The sequence below is a fragment of the Mastigoproctus giganteus genome, chromosome 2, assembly GCF_048544385.1.
Source record: "Mastigoproctus giganteus isolate SK-2022 chromosome 2, ASM4854438v1, whole genome shotgun sequence".
Classification (NCBI taxonomy): Eukaryota; Metazoa; Arthropoda; class Arachnida; order Uropygi; family Thelyphonidae; genus Mastigoproctus; species Mastigoproctus giganteus.
This window is the reverse complement of record NC_143576.1, coordinates 254,593,004-254,603,318: the sequence shown is the minus strand read 5'-3', so window position 1 is coordinate 254,603,318 and position 10,315 is coordinate 254,593,004. Positions and strand designations below refer to the sequence as shown.

The 10,315-nt window shown below is 37.5% G+C and overlaps 1 protein-coding gene across 1 annotated transcript in view; it reads left to right on the top strand.

The window, feature by feature from the left end:
* The first annotated feature begins 527 nt into the window (after positions 1-527).
* Positions 528-10,315, top strand: part of LOC150090392 (uncharacterized) — a 51,863-nt gene continuing 42,075 nt past the window's right edge. Inside the window, exon 1 of the mRNA XM_090369098.1 lies at positions 528-857. Coding sequence (XP_090225224.1) covers positions 669-857 — 189 coding nt within the window. The 5' untranslated portion in view covers positions 528-668. The remainder of the gene's footprint in view (positions 858-10,315) is intronic.

Genomic DNA, 10,315 nt, shown 5'->3' with positions numbered 1-10,315 from the left:
TATAAAGAAGTTCGTTAAACACGGGTCCGACTGTAATTTAATCAAAAATGAAGCAATTTTAAAATACATAACTGGTCGAATACGCTCTTAAAATGCTGCACCTGGGTTTGACCTCCCTCTCGCCCCACCCTAGCCCGGTTCTGTTGTTACATGGTGATTAAAGCTTAATGATTTTCCGAACGCTGCTTTGCTCTCCCCTTAGAAAATCCACCAGTGAATAGCATGGTTTCCTCTGCAATGTAAAGAAATGGTCACAGAAATAACAAATATTCTACATTGTAATAAAGAATATTTTATTTTGTTTACTTATTTATTGTTTGATGAAATCATGTATGCAGTGTTTCCACGAATTCCAGTCCATTATCTTTTTTAATGAAATCTGTCTTCCGACGAAATGATATCGGAAGTCAATGTGCGATAACATCAGTTGTTTTTCGTTTTTTTTTTGCCATCCTTTGTGACATAAATTCATAGAAATTGCGGTTGGTTTCACCACAGAGTTACGACATATAGGATAACTTCGGTGTCTCAGGTGCGTTTAGTCGGAAGGGTTCTCGTACATTACGCGAAGACAGCGAGGCGAGTATACATTATTGTTTTTGGCATCCTCGCTTCCTACCACGTGCTGAATACCCGCTTGTGCGGGTGAGACGAATACTGCCATAGTTATGGAAAAGATTTCAGTAGTATATGTTTTTACTTTATTTTTGATTGTCCAGACTAGTCAAGAAGATGATAAAGTTAAGCATCAGCTACTAAATTTGGGAGTTGAAAGCGGACCGCACACTACTAAATGCGATGACTATGGTTATTTTAAGGTAATGGTCGAAGATCCCTGTGACGATCTTAATATTCAGGTAAGGTTCGTAGAAATACAGAGAGTTTCTGTTAATTGTGTACTTTATCGCGTGTTATACATGATTTTTTGTGGAGGGAAGAGTTTCTTTCTTTGTGCAAAAAGAATCGTGTGAAACTGAAGTACGGACGAAAGAACGTGATCTTCAGGATTCCATGATGCTGTAAGAGCGTTTGCCTTTGAAATACGCAGCTTCCGATAAACGATTAAGACGTTGCCTTTTAAGAGTTGGCTATGACTATACAGCAGTTTAATTTAAAGAAAAAATTGTGCGTCAAGGTCTCGACAACTCACCGCTCTTTTCAGTAAGTTTCTTTTCGCGCTTATCAATATCTGTAGTTTCGGTTTTTTGAAATTGTTTGTTCCTTATCGCAGCAGTTATTCATGTAGTAAGATTTACTACTCTGTGGATAAAGACTAACCAAATATTTTCATCCAATAGTGTTGCATTGTATTTAGCGTATAGATGCTTTATACGGTTTTCATATAGATGCCCATCTGTTTATCCACACCCTTTTGCTTAGCTTCAGTATTTCAACAGAACTGATATGCCGTATGCATATTATTATTTTTATTTTCAGTATTTCTATTTTATTTCATTACCGCCAATAAATGAATGATTGAGATATTTCTATATTATAAAGTTATATTTTTATAATTTCTGTAGTATCAAGTTATGTATTTCTGGCGTAGTTTACAACTTATAAAAGGTAATATTTGGATAAGTACTGTACACCGAAATTCGATATGTGGCTGTTTATATTTATGACAATGTAGATGATTTAATAATTAGTTTATAATAATTATTCTGCCTTGTGGACCCACCTTCCATGGTTGTATCTATGTAGGATTCAGATTGTAGTGTTCAGTCTGAAACATATGCACTTTATGGTATGGCTTAATGCATTGCTTTGAAAAGATGGCCGTGGTGTTTTCCATGTCTTATATAGTGTATATATATTTTTTTCTAATAGTGAATTTTAATTTTTTTAAAAACGAAATTATAAGAGCATGCTTTTCTTCCCATTATTGCCAAATGAAAAATCTATATAGTACACCTACTTTGTCCTAAATTCTTTTCATAGTGATGAATCAACTTTTTCCTCCCGTACTTTTTCTGATTAGATAAATTGGTTATTTATAGTTCTTTATCTGCAGTTTAGATGATGGTTGCTCCAGAGAACTTTTCAGACTTGATTTGCAGTTAGAATTATCATTGGTATGCCCAAACTTCAAGACATGTTTATAAAGTTTTAAAGGAGAGATGTTCCAGTGGAAAGATAACTGTATAAAAGAATTATTTATATTTTATGAATAGGAAGTGCTGTAAAGGCATGAGACACTTTTTCACAAATACTTATAAACAGTCAATTTTTTTTCTGTTAAAACAATTTTTTTTTATTGAAATAATGAAAAAAGTCTATTGAGAAAAGGATGTAAATATTAGTAGTATTAGGTATTAGTAGTGACAAATGATGCAAGGAATCAAGCTTATACAGCGTCACAAGCAGGGCTGCCACAAGCAAAATATTTTTTTGCCCATAGTGAGAGAGCAAAAAACAAACATAGTTGACTTGGGTAGGATGCAGTAATATCTTAGCTTGCACAGCATTTTGTTATTTTGACAGTGTAATTACATTTATAGTGGTAGTCACTTCGCAGTATTATACAAGTTAAGAAATGATTGCTTCATATCAAAGCTAAATCTAATTGTTATTTTTTGGTCTCATGATGTAAAAAAAAAAAAATGGCGCCCTTTTCAATTTGGCACCCCAGGCAACCCCTTCCTGTCTGTGCATAACGGCAGCCCTGATTGCAAGCCAAAAAAAAAAAAACTCAAAACAAAACTATCCACTTCCACAGCATCAGATGGCAGTTTGTGCCAACAATCAATTATTTGGTTGGCCGAAAGCAAGTTTTTGTTCAACTATTATGCCGAAAGCAAGTTTTTGTGCAACTATTATGCCAAAAGCAAATTTTTGTGCAACTATTCTGCAACCATACTTTTTCAATTTAAATTTATGTCCCTTTATGTGTATAGTCCAAACAAGATTAGCAATACCATCAGCATTTAGTGTACTCAATCCACTTAAAACCTTAAACACTTCAGTCATGGACCCCTAACCAGGTGCTGAGTTTTCAGATGTTGAAGTCTTTCTTGGTAAGGGCACCCTTTTGTGACATTGAATTATCTTGTTTCTCTTTGCACCCATCCAGCAGATCCATATCCCATCCTAAAACGAGGGTTCCAATCCTGTATGGGACATTATAACCTTTGATGTTTTTGCTCCATAAAAACCAAAAATCATCATCGTCATCAGACCTGTATGGAAATAGCCTAACAGTTGCCTTATTACAACAGGATAATTATTTCCTTGTCCCTGTTGGCAAAGTATCATTGACAAAACCCATGAGCTACCCTGGCAGCCTGTCTACACCACTCAGGGAACTTCATATCTGACTGCATAATTACCCCCAGGTCTTTTTCATTTTCCACTATGCTGAGTGTAGTACCACACAATTGAGATAATGTCATCCATATGCAGTGTTTTGCATTTGAAAATGTTAAACTTCAACTGCCATTTCTCAACCTGTTTGTCTAATTTTTCTAGATCTTGTTGCAGTAGTATACTCAGATTCCAGTCATTAACCACCCTGCATTCATATCATTTGCAAACTTAGACATTAAGCTTGATGTACATAATAAATGTTGAAAACAATAAGGAGCCTTGCCAATAACACCAGGAAGTGTAGTGCTCATTTTAACCACCTTCTGTCTTCTGCTACTTAATCATCTCTGTATTCACAGCAGTAAGTTTCCTCTGAAGCCACACTGCTCCAATTTGTACAGTAGGCAGAATAGTATCAACAGCTTTACTGAAATCTTGGAATTGGGTATCAAGATTTTGTTTTGTATCCAGTTCCTTTTGTAAGTGTATAATAGTAGCTAATTAGATTGGTCAGGCAAGATCTTTGCTTAACCAGTCAGTGCTGTGATTGCAGTGTAACTGCATTGCTGTTGAGATTATCCTGCATTATTTTTTTTAACCATTGACGCCATTACTTTCCTGGAACAGAAATAAAACTAAGATTAAAGAGGCCTCCAACTCCGGGGATCCATGTATAAAATACATTGCTCACCTCTGGAGGAGCAGAATTAAGAAAAAAAGAAAATTGCAAACAAGAATTCTTGTTTGCAATTTTCTTTTTTCTTAATTCCATTCCTCCAGAGGTGAGCAATATATTTTATACTTTATAGAGGTCAGACTTTTAGGTCTTTTATTACTCTAAATAAAAGACTTTCTTTTTTTTTTTCTCTTTGTCCCTCCTTTGTGAATAGAAAAGACATGCACATCTCCAATTTATAGGGACCTACCCTGAATCCAAGGATGCTCTCAATAATGAATATATATATATCTGCAGATAAAGGAACCAGTAGGTGGCAGCATCAGTGTATTTAAGTGGGATTTAGTCAAAGAGGTAACTACCATCAGGAGTAAAGGGAAGGGTTTTTGCTTTCGTAAAGGCGACTACGGTGGTCTGAGACAGTATTTAAATTCTATATGGTGGGACCACCTGATGATGTTACCAACAGCAAATTTAAAATGGGAAGCATTCAAAGAATTTATCTTGGAAGCTACTAGGCTTTACATACTAACTAAGAAATATTGCTCAATGGATGTCAGATGAACTAATGAGACATATGGCAGAGAAGAAAAATGCATGGGATACATATAAATTAATGGGTGACATGGAAGCCTATGATAGATATAAGCTGGTCTGTAACCAAGCCATAAAGGAGATTAGGCAGGCAAAAGCAGAATATGAGAAATCTTTGGCAAAGGATGCAAAGAAAAACAGCAGAGTTCTTTACCTATGTAAACTCTAGAAGAAAAGGGATGAATCAGATTGTTCCACTGGATATTGATGGTTCAACTGTTGATGATCCTGCTCAGGTGGCTAACAAACTAAATGAGTATTTTGCTTCTACATTCACATGAGGAGTTATTCAGGGAGGGGAATGCCAGAGGTGAATTAAATTCTGCAAGTGAGCTAGATGATTTTTTAATAACTGAGAGGAAAGTGGTTGAAGACATTGTTGAAGATAAACATAAAAAAGGCACCTGGGGTGGATGGGATATATCCAGTTATATTAAAGGAGGCAGCAAAGGAAGTAAGTAAACCCTTAGCCATATTGATGAGAGCTCCCTTGGACTCAGGGGAGGTACCCATGGACTGGAGATGTGCAAATGTGACCCCAATTCACAAAGGAGGATCAAAGGGCGACACAAGTAATTATAGACCTGTTAGTTTAACTTCTGTTCCAGGAAAATTAATGGAGGCACTGGTTAAAGAAGCACTGCAGGATCATCTAGACAAGACTTCAGTTATAGCTCGGACACAGCATGGTTTTGTTAAGGGAAAGTCTTGCCTGACCAATTTGATTGAATACTATGATGTGGACACAAAGGAACTGGATGCAGGGAACAACTTTGATATCATATATTTGGATCTTAGAAAGGCTTTTGATACTGTTGCACATGGCAGACTGCTGCACAAATTGGAGCAGTGTGGCATTGGAGGCAAATTGCTGCTGTGGATAAAGGGATGGTTGAGTTGGAGAAGAACAGAATCAATGGACACTTCTCATCTTGGACTAATGTTATTAGTGGAGTCCCTCAGGGTTCCGCGTTGGGTCCATTGTTGTTTTCTGTATTTATAAATGATATTGATGATGATGGTATATCAAGCTTAATGTCCAAGTATGCAGATGATACGAAGGTTGGCAGGGTTGTTAAGGACACTAATGACAGTACACTGCTGCAACAGCATTAGCATTAGCATTAGTAGAGGCATTTGATGCAAGAAAGCAAGCTTATGCAGCATCAGCCAAAAAAAAAAAAAAAAAAACCCACTTCCACTTCACCCCTCTGTTCGTTCAAAATACCTGTCCAGCTGAGCCTTAAACTTATTTAGGCTATCAACCTCCACCACAAGGGATGGGAGTCTGTTCCACCAACCAACCACCCGCTGGCTAGAGGCAAATTTCCTTAATTTCCAAGGTGTGGCCTTTCCTTAAAGGCAAATTTAAAAGGCAAACAGTATCTAGAAAAGTTGAGCAGATGGGCTGAGAGGTGCCAAATGAAGTTTAACATGACAAATGTAAAGTACTACATATGGGAAGCAGTAACCCCAGAGTAATGTATCAAGTCTGCGGTACTACACTGACAGTGGTAGAGAATGAAAAGGACTTGGGGGTAATTGTGTAGGCAGATATGAAGTTTTCTGAGCAGTGCAGACTGTCTGCAAGAGTAGCTCATGGTGTCTTGTCAATGATATACAGGAATTTTTCTAGCGGGAATATGGAGGTGATTATCCCCTTGTATAAGGCAATGGTCAGGCCACACCTTGAGTACTGCATAGAGGTCTGGAGGCCTCATTTTAAAAAGGATATAGAACTGTTGGAAAGAGTACAGAGAAGGGCAATAAGATCAGTGAATGGAACGAAGGGTTGCTCTTACGAAGAAAGGCTTAAGTTTTGCAGAGTACAGTGTCTGGAGACTAGGCACCTGCGAGGTGATCTGATTGAGGTGTATAAAACCTTGAATGGTTTGAGCATGCTCAATGCTGATGGGATTCTTGCTCTTGCTCAGAATAATCACTTGAGAGGGCATAAATTCAAATTGAGGAAGGAGGAAGTTGTAGGATAGATGTTTGGAAGTTTGCCTTTAGCCAGTGGATAGTTGGTTGGTGGAATAAAGTTCCATCTTTTGTTGTGGAAGTTAATAGCCTAAATAAATTTAAGGCCTGAGCTGGACAGGTATTTGGAACGAATGGAAGGGTAAAATGGGAGTGGTTTTTTATTATTAGCTATATGGTGCAAGGAAGCTTGTGTGCACCAGCCAAAAAAAAAAAATTCCCAGAGAGAGAGTGAGAGAGAGAATAGAATTTTTTTTTTTTTTTCTGATATTTATTGTAAAGCACAACACTTTATTATAATTTAATAAATATTACAACTAAATTTCAGAAAAGAAACTTAAATAAATAAATATAGTATAAACTCTCAAATTTGATAATTGTGGTAATTGGTCACTGTCAGAATGAGAGTGACTTATTGGCAGTTATGTTTTCTGTCAGTAGTGTTGTGTTATTTTTTTATCATTGCATAATATAATACAGTGCTGCACATTATTTTGTATATAAAATAAAGCATAATGAATTTAATAAATAAAGAATGCATTAGTAATATTGTAAAAAGATATGAAAAAAATTTTTGATATGCATTTTCTAATTATATGTATGTTATTGTTTTTGGTTTTTCACAAAAGCCACTAAGGTTGTGAGATATCAATGCATTGTGTCTGTCGCATATTCTGTGGTCTGCTTGTTGTTGGTATTTTGCTGGGTAAAAAACCTTACTTTGCCTGGGGTGGGAAAATCGTGCAACTTGCAACTAACCTCCTCATGTCTTGACAGGATTCAGATCTAGATCTTTTCCACCTGGTTTGAAAGGGCAGTAATTGCAACAACTGTGCAATTCACTGGGATTATAGGTAATTGAATCGAAAATTGCTTTCAATTTATGAACTTTTGATTTACAAATCACTTTGTAGGAATGCATGGTGTTTGTAAAGAAGTAGATTACTGTAATAGCTTAGGATATTGTTATTCAAATGTTTTGAAAGAGAACAGTGATGCAATCAGAAGTTCTTTCACGGATAATGGTTAGCAGATCAGATACTAGAAAAGTAGTCACTTTATGGTTGGACTTTTGCTAATACATTTTCCAGGAATTTGATCTACTATGGGGAATCTGTGGATAAATTGAAGTTTGCAATTATTGATTAAAAATTTCATTCACAGAATCGTAACTGTTTTGTCTTTTTGTGGTTTCTTAAAATTTTAGAAAGATTTAGTGACTGGATAAGGAAGAAAGAATTATAATAGTGGAGCTTTTCTAAGACTTGGTAGTGTGACTCTTATCCATAGAGAATGGCCAAAACATTTTCATTTGCTCAATAAAAAAAAAACAACAATTCACCAAACAATTAAGATTTGAGAGGACTGAATGTATTCCAGACCTCCTAGCAGTGATTAGCATTAGTTAAGGCATATGATGCAAGAAAGCAAGCATACACAGCATCAGCCAAAAAAAAAACCTTACCTTCCCATTTCACCCATCCGGTCACTCCAAATGTTTGTCTAGTTCAGCCTTAAATTTATTTAAGATATCAACTTCCACAAAAACAGAAGGAAGTCTGTTCCAGCAATCAACTACCTGCTGGCTAAAGGCAAACTTCTGCACATCTATTCTATAACTGTCTTTCCTCAGTTTGAACCTATGCCCCCTCAAGTTCTTAATCTGAGCAAGTGGAAGTATCCCGTCAGCATTGAGCCTACTCAAACCATTCAAGGCCTTATACATCTCAATTAGATCACCTCGCAGGTGCCTAGTCTCCAGATGCTGCAACTTGCAGAACTTAAGCCTTTCTTCGTAAGCACACCTCTTTGTTCCTCTCACCAATCTTGTTGCCCTTCTGTGTACTCGTTCTAGAAACTCTACATCCTTCCTAAATTAGACCTCCAGACCTTTATACAGTACTCAAGGTGTGGCCCAACCATTGCCTTATACAAAGGGATAATCACCTCCTTGTCTCTGCTAGCAAAATTCCTATATATCATTGACAAAACTCCATGACCTGCTCTGGCAGCCCATCTGCACTGCTCAGAGAACTTCATATCTGGCTGCACAATTACCCCAGGTCTTTTTAATTCTTCACCTTCCTGAGTGTAGTACCACACAGTTGGTGCATTACATTTCTCTTGGGTTACTACTACCCATATGGAGTACTTTGCATTTGTGAATGTTAAACTTCAGTTACCACTTCTCAGAAGTGGTAACTGAAGTTTTTCTATGCTTAAGGTGGTAGAAAATGGAAAAGACCTGGGAGTAATTGTGCAGTCAGATATGAAGTTTTCTGTGCAATGCAGACAGTCTGCCGGGGCAGGTCATGGGGTATTGTGAATGATATATAGGAATTTTGCTAGCAGGGAAAAGGAGGTGATTATCCCTCTGTATAAGGCAATGGTCAGGCCAAGCCCTGAATACTGCTTACAGGTCTGGAAGCCTCATTTTAGGAAGGATGTAGATTTACTTGAGCGTGTACAGAGAAGTGCAACAAGGTTGGTGAGGGGAATGAAGGGATCCTCTTACTAAGAGAGGCTTAATTTCTGCAAATTGCAGTGGCTGGAGACTAGGCACCTGCGCGGTGATCTGATTGACGTGTATAAGGCCTTGAATGGGTTGAGCACGCTGAATTCTGATGGGATCCTTCCACTTGTTCAGATTACGAACCTAAGGGGACATATTTTCAAATTAAGAAAAGACAGATGTAGAATAGATGTGTGGAAATTTGCCTTTAGCCAGCGGGTGGTTAATTGCTGGAACAAACTTCCATCTGTTGTTGTGGAAGTTGATAGGTTGAATAAATTTAAGGAGGAACTGGACAGGCATTTGGAGGGAATGGTGTGATTTTTTTTTTTTTTTTTTTTTTTGCTGATGCTTCATAAGCTCATACACTTGCTTTCTTGCATCACATGCCACTACTACTACTTTTCTAGATCTTGTTGCAGTAGCATACTGTCATTAACATCCCTGCCAACCTTTGTATCATCTGCAAACTTGGACATTAAACCTGATATACCTTCATCGATATCATTGATAAATACACTTAAGCAACAATGGATTTTTTTTTTTTTTTTTTTTTGATTTGGTAGTTGTTGGCGCATCGGCTTCTGTGGCCATATTGCACCTCCCAAGGTTTTTGCAGTACTTTGATCCAAGCCCGAGGCGGGAATCGAACCCGCGACCTTTGGGTTACCGGGCAGGTACTTTACCCACTCGGCTAGCCCGGTCGGCGCAACAATGGACTCAGCACTGAACCACGGGGGACTCTGCTAATAACATTAGTCCATGTAGAGCAGTGTCCATTTATTACCACTCTCTGCCGTCTCCCACTCAACCATCCCTTTATCATTGCAGTAACTTGCCCTTAATGTCATACTGCTCCAATTTGTACAGCAGTCTTCCATGTGCAACAGTATCAAAAGCTTTCCTGAAATCCAAATAATTTTTTGCATCCAGTTCCTTTGTGACAGCATCGTAGTATCCAGTCAAGTTGGTTAGATAATACTTCCCCTTTACAAATCCATGCTATGTCTTAACTATTACTGCTGTCTTGTCTAGGTGATCCTGTATCACCTCCTTAACCAGTGACGCCATTATTTTCCCCTGAACAAAAGTTAAACTAACAGGTCTATAATTATTTGTGTCACCCTTTGAACCCCCCTCTGTGAATTGGGGATACATTTGCACATCTCCAGTCCATCTGTTTGTCACCCCAGACTCAACATTGCACTTTCTTAGATTTTGTGTTTCTTAACTAACAGCATAACCCC